Here is a 25,175-nt window from a genome sequence, read left to right on the forward strand (position 1 = left end):
CTGCTCATGCTCTGTCTCTCTTTCTCTGTCAAAAATAAATAAAACATTAAAAATAAAATAAAATAAAATAAAATATTCTATTTCCTGAATAAAGATCTCCAGCTAATAGTAGAAGAAAATGGCTTATAAATATAAGGGGTAGTAGAGAGAATGTTGGCCTGAGATTCAACTGCAGTCCGACACCAGAGTTAATAACTGTTGCATGTTGGCTAACTTTTTCTCCATACTGGTTACCAGAACAGCTCATGAGGACCAAATTAATTAAATGTCACGCTCCCTTCCTCCCCTTTGCACCCTCTCTGGTAGATGTGCTAACAAGCAACAAAACGGACAAAGAACATGACAAGAGACAAAACTAGCACTGCTAGAATTCTAGGGCTTGCATAGTTAGAACTAACTGAAAACAAGATTTTTTTCCCCAAGTTTTCATTTAAAGTCCAGCTTGTTAACATACACGTGCAATAATAGTTTTAGGTGTAGAGTTTAGTGATTGACCATTTACATACAGCACCCTGTGCTCATCACAGCAAGTGCCCTCCTTAATCCCCATCACCTGTTTCTCCCATCCCTCGCCTACCTCTCCGCTGTAACCATCAGTGTGATCTCTGTAGTTAAGAATCTGTTTCTTGGTTTGCCTCTCTTTTTTTCCCCCCCATGCTCATTTGTTTTGTTTCTTAAATCCCACATATGAATGAAATTGTAGCCATTTGTCTTTCTCTGCCTGACTTACTTCACTTAGCATTATACTCTCTAGCTCTATCTACATCGTTGCAAATGGCAAGATTTCATTCTTTTTGATGGCCAGCTAATATTCACATGTTCTTTATCCATTCATCAGCCAGTGGACACTTGGGGTCTTTCCATAATTGGCTATTGTAGATAGCGCTGCCGTAAACATTGGGATACATGTACCCTTCGAATCTGTATTTTTGTATCCTTTGGGTAAATACCTAGTAGTGTAATTGTTGGGTCATAGGGTAGTTCTGTTTTTAACTTTTTGAGGAACCTCCATACTGGAAAGTAAGATTTTTTAACTTGAAACTAATATGTGTGTAGAATTTGAGTATCATCTTGGAGAACTACTGACTTTTATACCTAGTATAAATATAAATAGAAATAGTTTCATTCTGTTTTCAGCATTTATACATATATGTGTCTGTATTTCTCTCATTCTTTAAAAGGAAATCATTGGTGGGATGTTGGATATAGAACCCAGGCTGTGGAGGAAAGGGATCCGGGAAAGCTTTGAGGATCAGAGGAAGAAGGCACTGCAGTTCGCTCAGTGGTGGAAACCATTCGACTTCACCAAAAGTAAAAAATGTTGAGTCAAGCCTTTCAGTTTTTAAATGTCTTCTTCAGATTCCTTTCAGTTTTATTTCTATTCTGTCTCAACAACTGACCCTCAGGCCACAGGGAGAGAAAGTCCTGCTCTGGGTCTCGGATGCCTGTGCATCACCGGATTGTTTCCTTTCCTACCTTGTCCTGCGCCCTTCCCTGTTGTCATTGGGGAGCAGGACCGGATACGGGGTGACCCTGCGTTCCCGCTCTGTCCCTGCGTCTTTGTGTTCCGACCAGTACAGTTAAGATGTGGAAGGACTTTCCTGAAGGACTGCTGAGGAGGGACAGCAGATCACCGGTTCAGAGGGAGGTGGGGCTGCTTCAAGGTGGTGAACACTGTTGACCAGCTTCTCTTGAATATTTTAAACTGAGTTGGCATATTCAGTAATAATTGCAACTTCTCTTTGTAGCCTTTTATAGAAGAGCTCTTCATTTTCTACCAGTAGCAGATATATCACTGCTATTCTTTTTATTAAAGGAAGAAGAATGTTCGAGAATAATAAATTAAATAAAGCATCACATGTTCATGATTTGTTGGTTTCTATTTCTGGATTAAAAAAAATTTTTTTATGTTTGTTTTTGAGAGAGAGAGAGAGACAGAGCCTGAGCGGAGGAGGGACATAGAGAGAGGGAGACACAGAATCCAAAGCAGGCTCCAGGCTCTGAGGTGTCAGCACAGAGCCCGACGCGGGGCTCGAACTCACGAACTGGGAGATCATGACCTGAGCTGAAGTCGGATGCTCAACCGACTGAGCCACCCAGGCGCCCCTTAATTCTGGATTTTTAGATAGTGTCTTTGAATTTGCGGGATGTTGAAGGTAATTGTTCCAGATGACACAATTTACAGCTGTTTGGGTTTTGAAAGTTGAAAAATTTAGCCAAATTGTCATTTTGGGTTTGTAGTATTACAAAATCTTAAGTAATTAGAGTATTCTGAATGTCTAGAGCACGTTCCGTGGCTCGGCACTTGATCGAAGCTTCATTTTTCTTTGTTCTTACACTTGGTATCAAGGGGTTTTGAAACCATATATTTAAAAAATATGACCATGGGGTAAGAGTGCTCCTATTTTTTTAATATGGGAGATGTTTTTGGTGTAACCCCTTCTCAAAGATCCTTGACATTTTGTCATGAAATGTTGAATACGTAGAATCAGTGTGATGCATACTCTGGAGAAACTCCTAACTCTACACAGTTATTTTTTAATATCGGCGTCTCATTATTTCTTTAGTATGGCACAAAATGTTTATATTCTACCTGTAGTTTTTAAATTTCGCATATGAATTGAAGTTTAGTGGTTTCATTTTCTCAGTATTTGCAAATTGAATTTAAGTATAATTATCAGATACTTGATAGTATCTGATTTTTTTTTTAACTGCTATTTTCAAACTCGTTAAGCTATATTGCAGAGACACAGAGGAATCTATGACATTTATGTAATCAGTGAGGTAACAGTTCGTGGGGAATTTTGGTTTTGTGCTAGTAGAGTGCAAAAATAAAAAGTACTTCCCCTGCTTTAAATTATTTTACAGTCTGGCGGACAAGGAGACGTGCGTCAATGATATAGCACAGTGTAAGTTCTAACGCGAGGTATGTGTCAGGTGTATCCGAGCGCCATGCTGAAGGACTCTTCACACCTCCTCTGTCCGTCTGGGAGGGTGACTTTGCTGCTTGTTTTACCGAGATTGTAGAACCGCAGAGACGAGATTTTCCACCGCACCTCCCAGTAGTCCTCCATGTGCACCCATGGGCTCTGCGTGCCCTCTTGCTAACTACAGATAAATTATTTTGTTGTTCTTCTCTGGGGCTCATCCACGCCATTATGTCCTGGATCTCACCCCCCTCACCTACTCAGTTGGCCCTACTCTCTCCCTATTACTAGGATTTTCCTCTCCTGGTAAGAGTGAGTTCCTATTAGCATATGAAAACATCTTGTAACAGTCCACCACAGACCCCCCCCCCCCCCAATCACATCCCCTGTAGCCATTTTCCTTCTCTGCTTGACAGCAAAGCTCGTTTAAATAATATTTGTGTCCTCTCCTTCCCTCCTCCTCCTGTTCTCAGTATGCTTAAACGCCCCCCCCCACCCCCTTATACTAAAACTGCTTGTGTCAAGGTCCTCCGTGAACCTGCCACATCGGTAAATCACGTAATTACTGCCCATGTTCCTCTTGCTCGCCTGTCGGCGTCACTGACAGACTCGAGACACTTTCTCTGCTTCCAGAGTGCAGTTTCTTAGTTCTCCTCCTTCACTGCTGGCTCCGTCCTCCCAGCCTCCTTTGCTGGTTCCTCTCCAGCCGGTCACGTGTTGAAATGCCCATCCTCACTTCTTATCTGTTCTCTGTTACATGCTGTCTCTCAAGGTGATGTCATACTTAAAATGGTCCTATGGACCACCTTTAGGTTGGCTCATTTATTCAACAAATATTTGAGTGTTTTCCTTGTGCGGGTTACTGTTCTGAGTGCAGGGAATACACTATGAATAAAACAAAAATGCCTCCTTTGAGGAGTTCATATTGTATCAAGGAAGACAAACGTAGTAAATAAATTATCCAGAAAATGTCAGAGGTGGTAAGTGCTATGGAAAAAGGAAAAGTAGAACAGGACAAGGAAGACGCCTCTCAAATTTATGCCTTCATCCTGGACCTCTTCAGCGAACTCCGGAAACAAATACCAAGGTGACATCTCTCCTGTATCTCATCTGTGAGATGGGCATCCCACCTGAACTGATTTCCTTCTCGTTCCAGGTATTTATAACAACCATTTCATTACACCATGTGGTTGTATAGATGAGGACTTTGGTTAGGGCTCAGCTGGATGATTTGCCTCTGTTTCCTGATGTCTGGGGCCTCAGCTGGAGTGACTCAAGCGTCTGGAGATGACTGGGGCCACACGTGTAGGGCCTCCGTTCTTCACATGGGCCATGTGTGCATGGAGCTGGAATAGTCGAAATAGTCTTTCACTCACATGTCTGGTGCCTGGGACAGCTTGGGGACAGACTGATGACACTCTCTTCTCGTATGGCAGTTTCAGTGTAGTTGGGCTTTACCATATGACTTCTGACTTCTGTTCCAAAAGATGCTTCCGAGAGAGAAGAGGTGGAAGGTGCCACTCTCTTAGTTAGGGCCTGGGACCGGAAATCAGCACCGCATCATTTTGCTGTGTTTTGTCTGTCAAAGTTGTCGCAGAACCCACCGACATTCCAAAAGAGTGGTCATAACTCTCTTGCTGAGAGTAGTGTCAAATCATTGGTGGCCCCCCTTCATCCACCACAGTCTGCCCTCCGGCCACCAATTTATACTCTCCCACATTAAAAATACGTTCAAGTCCTCCCAAGGAAGCCTTATCCCAGGAATGCACTAGGCCTGGGCTCGAGATTCAGGATCCCATCTACCCAGGCTCAGATACACGAGGCCCTTCAGATGCTTCAATCTGAAGATGCTTGAGTTTAAGAGACAAATTATCTGCAACCCAAACACACAATAGTGAGAAAAGCACACAATAACTTCAGTATAGGCACCTTCACTGAAAAAGATGGAAAATTTGAGACACGTTGCCATCACTGTTGACTAGTTCTAACATCAGGTCGAGTGTATGTTGCCAGTTTCTTGATTAGGACTGCAGTCCTGCTTCTTGGAGGTGATTCTGTGGGGCTTTGTGCTCTGCCCTGCATACTCTTAGTTCATCCCTGAATCAGCCTTTTTTTCCCCCCATAAATAGCCGAAGACTCATGTTTCCACCTGAGACCAACGAGCCACGTTATCTCCCAGCCTCAAACGACCAAAGAATTGACAACATACATGTAGTGATGGTTTTTAAGACATGGGTATCAAGCAAGAAAGTATAATGATCTCTAAGTGACAAGTAAAATAAGCTTTGTGATGGCCCTGCCCTCTTGCTCTGAGACTGTCCTCATCTCATGGTGCCAGGTGTGGGACCCCAGTCAGAGCTTATAGAACAGGCTGAGTTAAGGACATAGACTTAGGAATCTTGGGGGCCCAGAGCCACAGGGCGGGTTAGGAGGGAATTACGTGCAGGTGCGGAGGCTACCTGGGGTCTCGCAAAGGTTGACCTACCCGAGAGGTTAGAGGTCACACTTCCCACTAGCTTGAATGGAGGGTGTCAAGACTGGGAAGTGCGAGTACCCACAATGGTGGTGAGTAGTGTGGAGTGATGAAATCTCAAGACTTAGCCCTCATCTAACCTTGACAAACAAATCTTACATGCAAGAGGCAGAAGGATCAAGCTGTTTCCAAGTAACTTCACTGTGTCCCAGAACAAAGCTCGACAACACGTAGGAATAAAACTATATCCAGTAGTCACAACATAAAAAGTGTCTGGAGTACCAAAAAGCACAAGATGGTAACTACATGGGTAAATATATAAGATTTTTCTTATTTATGACGTTTATTTAAAAGATACTTTATTGTTCAAGCAAGAACAATTAGTATGAGGTTTATAACATATGTAAAAACTAAATGACGATAATATAATGAAGGTGGGATGGGGACAAATGGAAGTATACTATTATAAGGTCGCCATACTCTGCTTGAAGTGGGGTGGTAGGACTTGAGCACAGACTGTGATAAAGATGGAGAATTCTGGGGCACCTGGGTGGCTCAGTAGGCTCAGGTCTCACCGCTCGTCAGTTCAAGCCCCGCATCTGGCTCTGTGCTGACAGCTCAGAACCTGGAGCCTACTTTGGATTCTGTGTCTTCCTCTCTCTCTGCCCAACCCCGCTTGTGTGCACGCTCTCTCTCTCTCTCAAAAATAAATGTTAAAAACAATTTTAAGATGTAGAATTCTGAGCTGTAAAGCAGGCCTTACGATTAAAAAAAAGCAAATAGAGATTTATAGCACTAATCCAATAAAGAAGATAAAGTGGAGCATGAAATAATACTCAATCTAAATGAAGGCAGAAAGAGGAAACACTACAGGTGGTACAGATAGAAAATGAGCAGCAAGATGATGGATTTAAGCCAAAACATTCTATCAGTAATACTCATTTTTTATAGCTGCTTGGCAGTTGAAAGCAGCACACATTTATTATTTCTCGGCTTCTGTGGGCCTGGAGTTCAGGTACAGCTTGACTCATCCCGTCGCTGAGCTGGGAAAAGACCCATTTCCCCACCCACGTGGTTCCTGGCACCGCTCACCTCCTTGCTGGCGGCCCCGTGTCCCTTCCCACATGAGCTTCCCCAACACAGCCCCTTGCTTCCCTCACCACCGGCGAGGACGAGGGAGATGGTGACAAGGTGACCACTGACATCTTACACGACACAGTAACGTCATCACACAAGATTGCATACACCCCTTGCCTTAGGGTATCATTGGAAGCACATCACAGGTCCTGCCCGTACGCAGGGGTAGGATCACACCAGGACGTGAGCCCCAAGCAGGATCGGAACACCCTGGAGGCCCCCGAAGAATGTGCCACTTCACATCTGAAGAGACTTAAACTGAATTCGTACATTTCTCCCATCTTCTTCTTCTTTGTCTTGCATTTTACTAATGTGTCTATCATAATCGCAGAATGCATTCTTTTGCTTTAAACACCCACTTCTAAAGTATTTTTAATGAGAAAAAGAGCTTTTTATATTTGTTCAAATATTTGCTGTTTTTTGTACTCTGCATGCCTTTGAGTTGATTCACATTCGCATTTAGTGTCCCCTGAGTCAATGTGCATGTAAAGTCAGTTTGAGGTTTTTTTCAGGCTTGCCTTTTCTGTTTCCTGAGGTTTCTGAATTGTTGATCGATTCTGTAGTGATTTTTGTTTTCTTTCCCCCCCTTGCTTGCTCATGTTTTTATATCCAAGTGATCTCCCTAGTTCTATTTATTTATTTATTTTTTTTAACATTTATTTATTTTTGAGACAGAGAGAGACACAGTGTGAACAGGGGAGGGGCAGAGAGAGAGGGAGACACAGAATCTGAAATAGGCTCCAGGCTCTGAGCTGTCAGCACAGAGCCTGACGCGGGGCTCGAACTCACAGACCGTGAGATCATGACCTGAGCCGAAGTCGGACGCTTAACCGACTGAGCCACCCAGGCGCCCCTATTTTTTTTTTTAAATCATCTTGTATTTGAGCTCTGGACATGAGATTTTCATCAGGCTTCTCAAGACGCAGTTTATAGAAATGTCTTTCTTTTGTGGTTGATCTTTCTTCTAAGTGGGTTCTTTTTAGTTTGCGTGTTTTGTTTGAACTCATTTATACATTTATTCTTTTACTATTGTTTTGCCAGGGTGTGTATACAGAGTTGCCACAGTGTTTCTTCAGCTCATGCTTGGAGGTCTGTGCTTCATGATGATGGTTACAATGTTATTTGGTACATAAATATTCATCAGCGTAATTTATTTTTTATTGTGAATTGTGGCTTTCAGCATTAAACAGGGAGCAGCCCTAGGCTCCTGAATCACCTCTTGTAGGAATATTGCCAACCCATTAGTAACACCTGGTTTGGATTTTATAAGAGCAATGAATAGACTCTACCTTTTAGAGTCATTAGAAATTTTAAATTTTTGTTGAAGCAGCCTGAGCTACTATAGAAATTGGCACTTTGAAAATTGGGAGCTTCTAAACAAAAGCCTTTAAGATACGTGGCATTGGTTCAAGTGCAGCCTTCTATTTTTAGCACCCAGGTTCCTGGTGTGTGGATAGTCCTTATAATATGAAAGTAAGTGTAGGGAACTCTGGTTCTGATGTGTTTGTATTCTCTGAACATGAATTGTTACTCATAAGGTGTGTAGAGATCACATGATGTCAGTTCGTCCATTTATTTGGTGTCACTCTCTTGAATAATCAGTTCCGACTTGTCCACTGGGTTGCCAGTTGTGACAGCTACTTAGTGCTCATTAAAGGAACTCGGTAAAATAAATATTATCATTAAGATGTCAGCCGTGAAAACAATTTTTTACGTGTTAATATAGTGTTAGGTTTTAAAAGGGAACACTAAGCAGTGTGTGAAAAACCATTTAAATGGGTGTCAAAAGGGAGAACTTTCTGCAAATGGAATTATGAGTGTCCTTTTAAGAACCTTTAAAGACATAGACACATGATGTAAAGACAGAAATGAAAAATTCGAGTCCCATCACCTCAGTGTTAGCCAGATAACGCTTAAGTCTTTAGGCTGCTGCTCTAGATGATGTAGGATTTTGCTGGAACGTGTTTTGGTTTACAGATAGTTAAAAAGGAATCTTACTCATTTTTTCAAACAGTAGAAACGTAAGTTTTTGTTTTGTGAATCCCTCTGGAATTACTAGTGATTCTTTGTTAATGTTTGTTTCATTAAAAAATTTTTTTAATGTTTATTTTTGAGGGGGGCGGGCAGAGAGAGAGGAAGACACAGAAACCGAAGCAGGCTCCAGGCTCTGAGCTGTCAGCACAGAACCCTACATGGGGCTTGAACTCAGGAACTGTGAGATCATGACCCAAGCTGAAATTGGATGCTTAACCGACTGGGCCACCCAGGCACCTCTGTGTTTTTATTGTGCTCTCATAAGTTGTGCTATTTTTCCTGGAAATGAAAAAGATATACAAAAGGGAAGACTATGAAATTAGTCATTACTGAAATGTCATCTCGGTGATTAATTTAGTTAAACAATAATTCCTGGAGCACCTACTGATGATAAAAAGCATTTGCTCTTCAAGGAAACTTTAGATTCCTTCCTGGATATCATAACACAAGTCAATAGCAAATGTAAGTAGTATACTACTTAAGTCAGCTAATTAATTTTACCCATTTTTTACCCTCACATTTTCCTCAGGAATTAATTAATTAATTAATTTATTTATTTATTTACATCCAAATTAGTTAGCATATAGTGCAACAGTGATTTCAGGAGTAGGTTCCTTAATGCCTCTTACCCATTTAGCGCATCCCCCCTCCAGTAACCTTCTGTTTGTTCTCCATATTTAACAGTCTCTTGTGTTTTGTCCCCCTCCCTGTTTTTATATTATTTTTGTTTCCTTTACCTTATGTTCATCTGTTTTCTCTCTTAAAGTCCTCATATGAGTGAAGTCATAGGATTTTTGTCTTTCTCTAATTTCACTTAGCATAATACCCTTCAGTTCCATCCACGTGGTTGCAAATGGCAAGATTTCATTCTTTTTGATTGCCGAGTAATACTCCATTGTATCTATATATCACATCTTCTTTATCCATTCTTCCATCGATGGACATTTGGGCTCTTTCCATACTTTCCCTATTGTCGATAGTGCTGCTATAAACATGGGGGTGCATGTGTCCCTTCAAAACAGCACACCTGTATCCCGTGGATAAATGCCTAGTAGTGCAATTGCTGGGTCATAGGGTAGTTCTGTTTTTAATTTTTTGAGGAACCTCCATACTGTTTTCCAGAGTGGCTGCACCAGCTTGCATTGCCACCAACAATGCAAAAGAGATCCTCTTTCTCCGCATCCTTGCCAGCATCTGTTGTTGCCTGAGTTGTTAATGTTAGCCATTCTGACAGGTGTCAGATGGTATCTCATTGCGGTTTTGATTTATATTTCCCTGATGATGAGTGATGTGGAGCGTTTTTTCATGTGTCAGTTGGCCATCTGGATGTCTTCTTTGGAGAAGTGTCTATTCATGTCTTTTGCCCATTTCTTCACGGGATTATTTGTTTTTTGGGTGTTGAGTTTGCTATGTTCTTTATAAATTTTGGATACTAACCCTTTATCTGATATGTCGTTTGCAAATATCTTCTCCCATTCTGTCGGTTGCCTTTTAGTTTTGCTGATTGTTTCCTTCACTGTGCAGAAGCTTTTTATTTTGATGAGGTCCCAGTAGTTCATTTTTGCTTTTGTTTCCCTTGCCTCTGGAGATGTGTTGAGTAAGAAGTTGCTGTGGCCAAGTCAGTAATCTTCTTAGATGAGTGACAGTTCAAAAGTACCTTGGGGATGATGGTAGTGACAGTGAGTTTTTGAACCTCACTAAATGCTATAAATAGCAAAGCAACTAAAATGCAAAACTGAAGACCCACAGAAACCATCTTCAAAACAGAGTATTCCCATAGCCCCTAATTATAGTATGCTTGTAGGGACAGACTGCCAACATTCATAGCCTCTGAGCAATATCAGCATCTGCACAAGAGGGAGTGGAGGGAAAACACATGGCCTTTTAATGTCCCCAGGTACAAAAGAACCCTCCAATTGCCAAAAAGTGCTTACTGTAAAGCCTGACAACTTAGTCTGAAAAGAGCAGCCGAAATTGGAAACAATCCCAGTTGGGTTGAGTCTGATGGCATCTGATGGCCGTGAAGTTAAAAGAAATAAAGAGCTACTCTGGCATGTTCACTGCCTCTGAAAGTAGAGGCCGACTGTCTTCATTCAAAACAGTAAGTGACAGGAGATAATCTCAGTTAAATCCCATGCGAAGTTTTCATGAAATAAATGTGAGAGATTAGGAACCAAACAGTATTCCTATAGACAGAGCTCACAGATAGATATGTCTTCAAACTGATGAAAACCATAACTCTGTAGTTCAAAATGAGCTTAAAAATTTAAGAAAATGATATAATTTATGAAGAACAAACAGCATATATTAGGACTGTAAAAAAAACCTCAGAGATGAAGTGAGGAAAGGAAGATTTTACATGATTATTTATTTACTTTAAGAGAGAGAGCATGAGCAGGGGAGGGGCAGAGAGAGAGGGGGAGTGAGAATCCCATGCAGGCTCCATGCTGTCAGTGCAGAGCCTGATGCAGGGCTTGAACTCATGAACCATGAGATTGGGACTTGAGCCGAAATCAAGTGTCGGACACTCAACGGACTGAACCACCCAGGTGCCCCAAAAGGAAGATTTCAAATGAGAGTTTCCAACACTCAGGAAGGATTTAGGATTCAGAAATGAAGACAAACTAGGAAAAAAATATATATAACAGATAACTTAATAGAAAAGTAAGCTGTAAAGAGGAAAGCTTTTTTTTTTTTTTTTTTTTTTTTTTTAATAAAAGAAGATGTAAAAGGTTGAAGAGAATGTGATGGATACAGAAGATAGGCTGGACTTGAACACAAATACAGTAAAAAACTTTGAAGAAGGAAATCAAGGCAGTGAACAGAACAGGAAGAAGGAGGCCCAGATAATGTCTCGAGATTTTACTAAGCCTTTAAATGCCCAACGATCCTAATGCCTCTTAAGCTCTTTCAGTGCGCAGAAGGAGAACTTCCAAACCAGTTTCATGAAGCAAGTATACTCTGATCCCTAAACTTGAGAAAGGTCGCACCAAGATAGAAAACTCGCAATATCATCTGTCATTTATTAATATTGATGCAGAAATTATACACTGATATTAGTAAACATGGAGGGCGTCCAAGATGGTGGTGTAGGAGAATCGTGAACTCACCTTCTCCCACACACCACAGCTACATATGGATTATTTCTCTTTGGAAAAGATCTTGAAACTGGCTGAACTGCTCCACAACAAATAAAATGACCTCATTGAGACTTATAGGACAGGCAGAAGCACAGGCTGGCAACCACCCCCCCCCCCCCCCCGCCTCCCCTGCCCACCCCAGCTCACGGACATGAAATTGGGAGGGATCTCACCAGACAGGTGCTTCTCCTGGAGGAGTGAGGGTCTGGCAATCTGACCTCTGGGACCTGCAGGGGGAAGATGAGCCCCTTGAAAGTCTGGCCTGGAAAACTGTGGGGGTCCCAGATTTCTATAAGAAGCTAAGATTCCCCTCTTGGAGTATTTGCATGCAGTCCTGTTTGCCCCCAGGGCCAGTGAGCAAAGAGTGCGTTGGAAAGTGCCTAGACTATATGTGAGGGAGATTGATTTGCTGACCTGGGGGTATTGGCTGGAGGGGCAGGGGCCAGTTCAGACTCTCCCCCCAAAACAGAGGTGTGTGCAGATGCTGTTGCTGCACTGTCCGTGCAGCCTGCTAAGCACGGGTGGATGAGCTTGGACACGGCACCTTCGTACCACGTTGCTGGGATGGAACAGGGTAAACATTCCTAGCAGTTGCTCAGGCCAGAGAGTGCAGGTGATGGCAGTGTTTTCCCATTTCCTGGCTGCAGGGGGCAAGTACGAGTGGTCATGGAGTTCTCTCACTTCCTGGTGAAAGGCTGCAAGTGTGGGCAGTTCCCATACTCCACTACCCACTGGCCAGAGCTGGTGAGCATGAACGGTCACAGCATCCTTCTACTCTCAGTCTAAAGCTGTGTGCAGACGCTGGCAAAGCACTCTCCCCCTGTGTTTCTGAAGCCCGTAGGCACAGGCATTCAAGACATTTCATATTACTTTTCCGAGATCAGCAAGCATGCGCTGCCCCCTGCATTCTCCAGCTGCCTTGACAGCAAGGAAAGACAGGTGTCGGCAGGCCACTTCCCCCAGGGCACGGCAAAGACAGACTGAAACAATCCCAGTCTTCCTGTGAAAGAGGCCTATTAGCCTGGAGCTTCAGCTTGAGGGACAGGTTTCAGGTTTCCCACACATCTAGAGCCTAAGTAGAGGGACAGAGTCCTTGTGTACCCCTTTGGCCTCACTACATGTTAGTAAGACTTCCCAGAAAGGGGATTATACACTCATGTGGAGCTCCAATTTTTGCAACTTCACTCAGAGGACACCTTTAGATCTCCAGTCTGGAGGCCACAGGGATCATGATTTTGGCCCCACAGGATTGTATATATATTCATACTTCAAAAACTGCTACCTGAGCATCTGCCTTCCAGTCAGCCTGAAACTAGATGGGAAATGGGATTCTTCCCCTTGGATCACTGACAGGTCTTGGCACACTCTCAACAATGGGGGTATATCAAGAATATATCAAGCAGTTTAGATAGTCACAAAAGTTGGGAAACAACGAAGAGCTAGAGGAAGGTTGAATGAGAAAGATTATCACTTATGCAAGACCAGCTTTCAAGGCTGAGAGAGATAGCTGTCTTCATGCACAGAAACACAAGAGAGTTGGCCAAAACGGAGAAACAAATATGTTTCAAATGAAATAACAAGAAACAAGAAAACCTCAGAAAAAGACCACAATGACACAGAGATCAGTAATCTACCTGATAAAGAATTAAAAGTAATGGTCATAAAGATGCTCCCCAAACTCAGGAGAAAAAAAGATGAACACAGATCTTCGAGAAAAAAACATCATAAAGTACTGAACAAAAGTCAAAGAGCTGAAGAATACAGTAACTGAACTGAAAAGTACACTGAGGGGTTCAACAGCAGACTGGATGAAATAGAAGAATGGATCGGTGAACTTGAATATAAAACAATGAACTCTCAGACATAGCACCTGAAGGAAAAAGAATTAAAAAAAAAAAAAAGATAAGGGACTTCTGGTATGACATCAAGCAGAATTACATTTTCAATTAGGGGGTCCCAGAAGGAGACAAAAGAGAGAAAGAGGCAGAAAACTTATTTGAAGAATTAATGGCTGAAATTTTTCTCAACCTAGGGAAGGAAAGAGACATTCAGGTCCAGGAAGCCCAGAGTTCCAAATAAGAACCTAAAGAGAGCCACACCAAGACCATTAGGATTAAAAGATCAAAAGTTAAAGGTAGAGAATCTTAAAAGCAGCAAAACATATCATTACATACAAGGGAAACCCCATAAGGATATCAGCAGATTTCTCAGAAGTTTGCAGGCCAGAAGGGAGTGGCATGACATATTCAAAGTGCTGAAAGGAAGAACTTTCAACTAAGAATACTTGACCTACCAAGGTTATCATTCAGATTTCAGGAGAGATAGAGTTTTCCAGACAAGCAAAAGGTGAAGGAGTTCATCACTACTCAACTGGCCTTGTAAGAAATATTAAAGGGACTTCTTTAAACTTTGGAAAGAAATGGCATTAATTAACAAAGCATATGAAAGTAAAATCTCACTGGAAAAGGTAAATATATAGTAAGGATAGTGGATTAATCACTTATAAAGCTACTAAGAAGGTTAAAAGATAAAAGTAGTAAAATTAACTAAAACTACAGTAATAAGGGATACATGAAATAAAAACAGTATAAAAAGTGACATTGAAAACATTAAATGGTAGAAATAAAAATGTAGGTGTATAATGTGTTCAAATTTAGGTTGTTATCAATTTAAAAAGACGATTATATACATAGGATGATATATATGAATCTTAATGGTAACCACAAAACAAAAACTTACATACACAAAAGAAAATGAGTAAAGAATCTAAGAATAACACTAAAGAAAGTCATCAAAACACAAAGGGATAGAGAAAGAGAAAGCAGGAACAGAGAGGAACTACAAAAACAGCCAGAAAAAAATATGAACAAAATGGTAGTAAGTATATACCTATCAATGATTACTTTATTATTTTTTTATCAATGATTACTTTAAATGTAAATAGACTAAATTCTCCAAATAATAGATACAGAGTGGCTGAATGAAAAAGAAAAAAACAAAACAAAACAAAAAAAAGATCTGTATACTGACTACAAGAGAATTACTCCAGAAATACGGACATGCACAGATTGGAAGTGGAGGGATGGAAAAAGATATTCCATGCAATTGGCAATGAAAAGAAAGCTGGGTAGCTTTAATCATATCAGACAAAACAGACTATAAAAAAAAAACTGTAATAAAAGACACAGAGGAACTACCTAATAATAAAGAGGTAAATCTAGCAAGAGGATACAACATTTATAAATATATATCCACCCAGAATAAGAGCACCAAAATATATAAAGCAAGTATTAACAGACCTAAAGGGAGAAACTGGCAGCAATACAATAATAGTAGGGAGTTTTAACACCCTATTTACATTAATGGATAGATCATCCAGGCAGAAAATTAATAAGAAAATACTGGCCTTAACACAGTAGACCAGATGGATTTATTATATACATACAGAACATTCCATCCCAAAGCAGTAGAATGCACAGTCTTCTCAAGTGCACATAGAATATTCTCTAAGATTGATCACATGTTAGACCACAAAACAAATCGCAATAAATTCAAGAAGTTTGAAACTATATCAAGCATCTTTTCTGATCACAATGGTATGACACTAGAAATCAGTTACAAGAAGAAAACTGGAAAACTACAAATAGGAGGAGGTTAAACAATATGTTACCAAAAACTACTAAGTCCTGGAAGAAATCAAAGGAGAAATAAAAAAAATACATAGAGACAAGTGAAAAAAGAAATATGAGAAATCAATGGGATGTAGCAAAAGTGATTCTAAGGGGGAAGTTAATAGCAACACAGGCCTACTTCAAGAAACAAGAGAAATCTCAAACAATTTAACATTACACTTAAAGAATTAGAAAAAGGACAAATCCCAAAGTTAGAGGGAAATAATAAAGATCAGAATGGAAATATATGAAATAAAGACTAAAAGGACAACAGAAAAGATCAATGAAACTAAGAGCTGGTTCTCTGAAAAGATAAACAAAATCAACCAACCTTTAGCTGGACTCACCAAGAAAAAAAGAGGGCACAAATATATAAGGTCAGAAATTAAAGAGAAGTTACAATTGATAACCACAGAAATACAAAGGATCAGGACAGACTGTCATAAACAATTATATGCCAATAATATTGAAAAACCTTGAAAAAATGGATAAATTCCTAGAAATTTACAGTCTTTCAAGACTGAAATATGATGAAATAGACAATCTGAGTAGGTGAATTACTAGTAAGGAGATTGAATCATTAATTAAAACTTCCCAACAAATATCTAGGACCAGATGGCTTCACTGGTGAATTCCAGCAAACATTCAAAGATTTGTATTTATTCTTCCCAAACTATTCCCAAAAATTGAAGGGGAGGGAATGCATCCAAACTCATTTTATCAGGCCAGTATTACCCTGATACCAAAACCAGAAAAAGATGGGGGCAGGGGGGAGCCAAGAGAAAAGAATAGAAAAGGAAAAGGAAGAAAATTACGGATCAGTATCTCTGATGAAGATATACACAGCAATCATCAACAAAATATTAGCAAACTAAATTCAATGATACATTAAAAATATTACACCATGATCAGGTGGGATTTATTCCAGCCAGGGATGCCAGGATGGTTCAACATACAATCAATCAATGTGATGACCATATTAGCTGAATGAAAAATAAAAATCATATGAGCATCTCAATAGATGCAGAAAAAGCATTTGACAAAATTCAACATCTATTTGTGATTAAAAAAAAAATCAACAAAGTGCATACATGGGGAAAATACCTTAACATAATAAAGGCCATATATGACAGACCTACAGCTGGAAGCTTTTTCTAAGATTAGAAATAAAACAAGGATGCTTACTATTCCCACTTATGTTCAACATGGTATTGGAAGTCCTACCTACAGCAATTAGTCAAGAGAAAGGCATACAAATTGGAAAGGGAGAAGTAAAACTTGCTATTTGCAGGTGACAAGATACCATTTATAAAAGAAATTGTTGGAACTAATAAATGAATTCAGTAAAGTTTCAGGTTATAAAATTAATATACAGAAATGTTTTTTCTATACAGTAATAACAAACAATCAGAAAGAAGTAAAAAAAAAAATCCCATTTACAATTGCATCAAAAACAGTAAAATACCTAGGGTAACTTTAACCAAAAAGGTAAAAGATCTAAACATTGAAAACTATAAAACATTGATCAAAGAAGTTGAAGAAGACACAAAAAATAGATCTTCATGCTCATGGATTGGAAAAAATTAATATTGTTAAAATGTCCATACAATCCAAAGCAATCTAGAGATTCAACGCAATTGTTATCAGAATTCCAATGGCATTTTCTTTATAGAACTAGAACAAATAATTCTAAAATTCTTATGGAACTACAAAAGGCCTAAAATAGCCAAAAACATCTTGATAAAGAAGAAAAAAGTCAGAGGTATCATTTTGCCTGATTTCAAAGTTACCCTACAAAGCTATAGCAATCCAAACAATATGGTATGTATATAAACAGACACAGAGATGCATGGTACAAAATAGAGATCCCAGAAATAAACCTATGCATATATGGCCAATTAATTTGTGAGAAAGGAGGCAAGAATATAAAAAGGGGGAAAGGACAGTGTCTCCAATAAGTGGTGTTGGGAAAACTGTACAGCTGTTTGCAAAAGAATGAAACTGGACCACTATCTTATACACAGAAATAACTCAAAATGGATTAAAGACTTGAATATAAGACCTGAAACTGTAAAACTCCTAAAAGAAAACATAGGCCATAAGCTCCTTTACATTGGTTTTAGCAATATATACATATATTTTTGGATCTGACTCCAGATGCAAGAGAAACAAAAGTGAAAATAAGCAAATGGCACAACATCAAACCAAAAAGCTTCTGCACATTGAGGGAACCCCATCAACAAAATGAAAAGGCAACCTGGTGAATAGGAGAAGGTATTTGCAAATTATGTATCTAATAAGGGGTTATTATCCAAAATATATAAAGAACTTCTATAACTCAATACCAAATAAACAAAAACCCAAATAATCCTATTAAAATGGGCAGGGGAACTGAATAGACATTTTTCTAAAGAAGACATACATATGGCCAGCAGACATATAAAAAGATTGTCAACATCACTAATCATCAGGGAAATGCAAAAAAAAAAAAAAAAATGACAGAGATATCACCTTATGCCTGTCAGATTGCCTATTATTAGAAAGAAAGAAAGAAAGAAGAAAGAAAGAAAGAAAGAAAGAAAGAAAGAAGAAAAGAAAAGGAAAAGGGAGAAAAGCAGGTGTTGATGAAGATGTGGAGAAAAAGGAACCCTCACGCACTGTTGGTGAGAATGTAAATTGGTGCAACCACTATAAAAAATAGTACGGAGGCTCCTCAAAATATTAAAAATAGAGCTACCATATGATCGAGCAATTCTTCTGGTTATCTACCCAAAGAAAATGAGAACATGAATTGAAAAAGACACGTGCACTCCTGTGTTCTTTGCAGCATTATTTACCATAGCTAAGATGTGGAATCCACCTTGCCCATCAATGGATGGATGAATGGGCAAAGATGTGGTATATATACATATATAGTGGAATACTGATTATCATAAAAAGGAATGAATTTTTACCATTTGCTACAATATGAATGGACCTTCAGAGGCTTCATTCACTTTTTGCTTTATTCACATTGACATTCGGTGTTAATAAGCTTCTTTGCCATCATCACACACAGGAAGTTGTAATGATGTTGACCCCAACCCCATGATTTCCAGAATACTATTTGAGGAATTTTGGCCTGATGTTAGTTCCAGGTAACTAATATCCACCACAGGTTCAGATTGAGAAATTTGATGCTTCTTCTAATCTGCCAAAAACCCCATTTGACTTGCTAATAATACTATAGAGTGTATTCAAATAAGTCAGCAAACATTACAAAATGTATAAATTTAATGTAGAAAAAACTGAGTGACTTAAAAATGCAAAAAACCTAAAATATTATTTGCTACGAGTGTAAATAAAAACAAATAATAGGGGAGAGGATGAAAGTTTATATCCAACAGAATTTTCTCTGCATGGTGTACATGCACTCTCTATGAAGTTAGACTCCAGTGTTAATGATTTGGCCAAAGCTTTCTGCTTTTGGTAGTGGCAGACTAGGAAATGCGAGCCAGCTTTCACACACAGAAGCTGAAGTATCTAGAAAAATGTAAGGCAAACCAAATCCACCTGCTTGAAGGTACAGAAAAGAGTTCACAATGTAGTAGAGTCTAGGAGAGATCAGTATCCAGAGAAATCCAACATTTCCTATCACTTTGCCACTGGGGTTAATTACTGATTCCAGAAGCCAACCTGCATTACATGTGCAGCGTTTTATTTGTTGAGGCAATCCCAAGGATTTACCCAGTTGCAAGTGCAAGAGAAGTAGACTTCACCTTTTGCTAGGGGAAGGGCAGGGTATTAAAAGAGCATACAGAATGAAAATATTATTACATTCATTTCTGGAAAATACAGTCTGTTATAGAAGGTCAATGGAGTTAAAGTGTCCAGAGTCTACAGAGTGTTCAGAGGGACACCTGGGTGGCTCAGTCAGATTTCGGCTCCAGTCATGATCTCACGAACCCATGAGACCCATGTCCATGCTCAGCATGGAGGCTGCTTAAGATTCTCTCTCTCTTTCTCTTTCTCTCTGTATGCCCCTCCCCGACTTGCTCTCTTTCTCGAAAAAAAAAAAAAAAAAATTGAAAAGCAGTAGTACCCATTAACACTGGACTTTGAAAACTCAGGGCTGCATAATGTAATCATTAAGGTGACCAGTGGAAGAACCATCGAAGAAGTGTGTATCACTATGCAGCTAATAGACAGGGATGTGTAGTAACAGAAGACAAAAAAAGACAAAGCAAATATAGAACACATGGTTGAAGAAAAAAAAAAAAACCCTATGGTAAAATGGCAGTTTTAAATCTATACCATCAAGAAAGATTGTCAATCTGTATTTTAAAAGTCAACCACCAAATCTGACCAATTTTCTGTGAAATCTGGCACTGAGAAAGGTCATGGTTTGTGTTTTGCAATCTGGTCTCCTTCCATTTCTCACGGTTGGTTAATTCAATAAGGGTCGAGTCAAATTAGAGAATATTTACTGAGTGCTATAAACAACAGACCATGTTGAGCAGAGTGGATGTGTGAAGAAGAGTAAAATGGGCTCTTTATCCTCAAGGAGATTAAAGTTTTAAGATGTTAAATTATGGGGCGCCTGGGTGGCTCAGTCAGTTGAGCGTCTGACATCGGCTCAGGTCATGATCTCGCGGTCCGTGAGGTTGGGCTCTGTGTGGACAGCTCAGAGCCTGGAGCCTGCTTTGGATTCTGGGTCTCCCTTTCTCTCTGACCCTCCCCCACTTAAGCTCTGTTTCTCTCTCTCTCTGTCAAAAATAAATAAACATTAAAAAAATAAAAATAAAAGATGTTAAATTATGAAAGGCTTGATCACATTAACATCTAAAAAAAAGATTTTTTATTTTTAAGTAATCTCTGCACCCACTGTGAGCTCAAACTCACAATCCCGCCATCAAGAGGCTCATGCTCTACCCACTGAACCAGCTAGGTGCCCCTCATGTTAAAATTTTTAATTATATTTTAGAACTAAAGAACTTGCATGTCGTGTCCAAAGGATCTCAAAGGAATGAGAGAGAGTTAGTTCAGGATGAGACAATTTTAGAAAAGTATGGACTTTACTGAGTCAGTGGATAATATTTAGTGGGTTGGTAGGATACGATGTCCTGGTTGGATAGAATAGTGTAGGGAAAGTACAAATGGAAAATACAAAGGCATGTTTGGAGGTTAGCAAGTAAACCAAGTGTGTTTACAGAAGTCATCTAAGGAACTCTCAGGAGATGAGAATACCCTGAAAGATTTGGGACAAATTTTGGAAATCTCTGGGTGCTTGGGTGGCTCAGTCGGTTAAGCATCCGACTTCGGCTCAGGTCATGATCTCGCGGTCTGTGAGTTCGAGCCCCGCGTCGGGCTCTGTGCTGACAGCTCAGAGCCTGGAACCTGTTTCAGATTCTGTGTCTCCCTCTCTCTCTGACCCTCCCCCATTCATGCTCTGTCTCTATCTCAAAAATAAATAAACGTTAAAAAAAAATTTTTTTTTAAAATTTCGGAAATCTCGTGAGTCTAAGTAATTATGGCCTTCTCCTATCAGTATTGTGGCATTAGTGCAGATGTTAAGAAAGAAGATAACCTACTTGAAGTAGTGTTTTAAGAAATTAACCTGGAAGGGAGTAAGTAAATTCAGGTAGATCATTTACAAGGTCTAGCACTCATCTTGTTACAATAAAATAAGGGCTGGGACTTTTGGTCGCACATTTCAGGGGCATATCAATGTAGAGTTGAAGGAACAGTGTTACTAAAGTAACAACAAGGAAAAGAGTTCTAGGACTCTTTCAGAGATACTTCTCTATGCAACTTTGGTACATGCACCATTTTCTTTTCTGTCAGCTTCTATGGTCCCATGGTAACCATAAAGAGTAGTAGTTAAATGAAATTAAATCCCTAACACTCTTTCCTTCCTTTTATCTCTGTATTTTTATATCATTAGAATGGATCACTGGATCAATGGGTATAGTACTTGAGAGAGAATCCATGAATTAATGCCCTCAACACAATGGTAGAGAGTCAGCTTTTGGACAGAAAAGGTCATTCCTTGCCTGAGTTAGACATACTCAGAAACTCTTGGTCCCTTAAACATCTTGATAAAAATTGATGAAACTTTGGAGTCTTGCAGCAGTAATTTTCAAATATCACAGTCTCTACTAGTAAAAAGTACATTTATTTCTTGATGATTTATCCGTATCTCTGGGCTCCAGAATGATCATCTGGAATATAGAAATCTTTGTGAAATATGTAGTCATGGAATTTATTGAATAGTTAATACTTTTCATCAATCTTACCTTTCAAATTGGTAGTCTCCATTAAGAAACATTTTAATGATAAACAGTAAAATATGCCAACCTTCCTATTAGTTATCTTTTTTGCATGTACCTCTGAATGTTAAAGTGTTGATCATTATTTACACAGCAATATTTCATTGTAGTTACTATCGTATAGTTCAGCTCAATGTCAGACTGCCCACTGGATGCACGGTACAAGTCAGTAAATGAATATCATTATATGTATTTTTGGTTTTTAAATGGAAGTATTGTAGCAGCAAGGAAAATGCAACCCACTTCAATTTATTTACTTGTTTTTTTTTTTTTTAACTAATACAGGAAGTTGTATATGGAGCATTGTAAAGAAAAAGATTTTGGAGTAGTGTGGTCGTGTGTTAATAATTGTGTGGCCTTATGCACATTATTTAAATGCTCTGTTGTACTTACTCTGAGACAGGCATTGTGCGAGACTCTGGGAATGGAACACAAAAAGGGTAGAATCTGGCTCTAAGCTGATTGGAGTTTCATGAAAGTGGAGGTGGGACGAGAAAAACATCACAAAATTGTTGAAATGAAATGAGTTTATGTATACTCAGTGCACAGATAAGTGCCGGGTAACAGAGACAAGGTTGTAAATACTGGTTTTCCCTTTCCAGATGTTCCCTATTTGTCTTCTTTACAGAAGACCTGATACCATACAGTGACATTTTATCATAATACCAAACTGCATTGGTGACTGGAGTTTGGCTGAGCATGGTCTTATTTGGGTCAAGGTGAGAGTTTGAACTGTTCTCTATCCATGCAGTCTTCTTAATATGCAACTTGGGTTTCACAGCAGAAAACAGTTTTTCATATTCTAATAAAATTTCCTGTGCTTACTTGAATTTAACAAATTAACCATCTCTCTCTTTTTAAAATATAACTCAAGGGAATGAGGAACAAGGCGTTGTTGAGATGTATTATTAGCTGGCATAATTTTTTAGAATTTCTGTACAATGACACAGTGTTGGTAATACTCAGAGGATCTTACTTTTCTAGTAAGTAGGAAATAAACTGCTCATTTTTAGACCTTACTTAAATATTCTAAGGTATTATGGTCTGTTAAGATTCATCTTTCAATTTTTTTTAAATCTTTATTTATTTTTGAGTTAAAGACAGAGTGTGAGCAGGGGGAGGAGCAGAGAGAGAAGGAGACACAGAATCTGAAGCAGGCTCCAGGCCATGAGCTGTCAGCACAGAGCCATACACGGGGCTCGAACTCACGAACCGTGAGATCATGACCTGAGCAGAAGTCGGACGCTCAACTGACTGAGCCACCCAGACACCCCAAGATTCATCTTTAAATACTCTAAATGAGAACCAAATGGACCAAATCAGCACATCACTGATCAAGGAATTCAGTGCCCACAGAAGCATATGATATTATATAAAAAGACAAAGACTATTTTTTTCCCAAGGGGGTTTACTATAATTTAATCTTATGAATTCTTTGAATTCAAAGAGCTATCTCTAATAAAACATATTCTCTGAAGAGATTTTACATGGTGGTAATGACATTCTGCTCTTCCAGATACTTACTTATCTGGGAGTTGGACCTGACATATGCCTGGGCCCAAAAGGAGCTGGACAGACATATAGAAATACAAAGTACTTGAAAATGCAGTTTGTGGTAAAGAATAGAGTTCATTCAATTGGAGCACAAGAAAGCATGAAATAACTGAAAGTGCATGTTTAACTTTTCTCTACCATATCTACTTAAATACCTTCCTTTTTGAACAAATATTTCACTCTTTAAATGGATGCTAATTGAACACAATTATATGGAATATTGTTGAAGTCACTTATTAGCAACATCTTAAGGGCTGAGTTTCTGGAATCTAAAATGGCAAGCAAAAAGTAGTGAATGGTGGGATTGCCTGCATTTTTGTGCTGAGCATTTGGTTTCCCTCTCCAGACAAGTATTTCTAGGAGTTAATTTTTTAAAAATTCACTTTATATGCATACACAAACGAGTAATATTTCATTGGAAAACTCTGGTGGGTATGTCTTTAACCTAACCAAATGATCAAAGTTAGCATTTCCACCATGATGGGATAAAATGGCTTTCTTTTCCCCCAGTGGGATGCACTGAGAAGTTCACAACATGACCTCTGTCATATTCCAACAAAAGGATGTTTAGCTTGAATCTTCTCATCAGGAAACAGTCCAGATTTTGAGGCATACTGTAAAAGAAGTGGTTGGTACTCTTACATTGTCAATGACACAAAGGGTCTGGTGAGCTGATTAGGCTAGAGGAGAATAAAGAAATTTGCCAACTAAATGCAAATATGTGTGCTTCATGATTAATACCTGGAGAAGAACAAGAAAAGAAGAAGAAAACCACCACAAAGGAACAGTTGACCTAATTTGATTTTGGAACAATTGGCAAAGTTTGAATGGGGACTGTATCTTGGATACTAGTTCTTTCTTCACGTTAAATTTCCTGAGTGTAATCATTGTGTTGTATTGTGTAGGTGAATATCTTTGTTCTTTGGAGATGCCCACTCAAGTGTTTAGGGATGAAAGGTCAGAGTCTGCAAGCAGCTCTCAAATGGTTGGGTGGGAAATATGTCTATAAAGAGATAAAGCAAACAAGGCAAAATGCTAAAACCAGTGAATCTAGGGGAATAGCAAACAGGGATTTCATGTATTATTCTTGCAATTCTCTTAAATGTGTGAAAATTTTCAAAATAAAAATTTGCACCTGCAAAAAAAATGGATATACAAATTGGAGAGAAAATTAGGTTGGATGAATAATATAGAGTGAGTCCAGTTGTGACCAATCATATCAGACCCAATTCTTATTTTCATAATAAATATTTTTAACACCATCTTTACTATCTGGATGAAATCCATAGATTATATAACCTAATATAAAATTTTAAACATCAATGGAATGACCTACTGTAATAGAACAAAAGATTGTGTTCTTCATTGGCTTAATTTTTGGGCACAATTACAGTGTTGTCCTCCTAGATTTCCAGATTTTCCCCTAGGGGGTGGTACTGCCCCTGGTTGTAACACCTGGGTTAATTATTTGCTAGTGTAGCAGGGATATTATCCTGAGACATCACTGTGATTAAAACATGACTGTGTGTGTTTGCTGAATGGGTAAGAAGGCCCAGGAGACATCAATCTGTATTCCATTAATTTGCCTGAAGGTTTTGAGTTTTGGGGCTCCATTGGAAAGAGAATTAGTGGATCTCTGAGTTACAGGTGAAGTATGAAAAGTCCTATAAGGTGTCTGTTTTCTCACTCGGTTCCCATAGATTTTGTTTAAGCCCTATGGAGGAATAAGGTTCTAGGCAAAAGCTAAAGAAGCTGTGTTTTTTTTAGGGTTTCGGAGGAAGATGTAGACAGTGTATATTTGTGTGTTGATATGTTGACAACACAGCTGAATGCAATTTATTTTGTTTCTCTTGGTTCTTTAAAATTTATACAGAGGAGGAAGTTTTTCCCATACCCCTGGATGAAACCTGAACTGGTTCATTGCTCTCTTG

The 25,175-nt window shown here is 39.1% G+C and overlaps 1 protein-coding gene across 1 annotated transcript in view; it reads left to right on the forward strand.

The window, feature by feature from the left end:
• The window catches only part of CWF19L2 (CWF19 like cell cycle control factor 2), a 150,293-nt gene extending 148,425 nt beyond the window's left edge, over positions 1 to 1,868 (forward strand). The window contains exon 18 of the mRNA XM_078432699.2: positions 1,182 to 1,868. Coding sequence (XP_078288825.2) covers positions 1,182 to 1,325 — 144 coding nt within the window. The 3' untranslated portion in view covers positions 1,326 to 1,868. The remainder of the gene's footprint in view (positions 1 to 1,181) is intronic.
• Positions 1,869 to 25,175: the final 23,307 nt, after the last annotated feature.

The sequence above is a fragment of the Panthera onca genome, chromosome D1, assembly GCF_046562875.1.
Source record: "Panthera onca isolate mPanOnc1 chromosome D1, mPanOnc1 haplotype 2, whole genome shotgun sequence".
NCBI lineage: Eukaryota > Metazoa > Chordata > Mammalia > Carnivora > Felidae > Panthera > Panthera onca.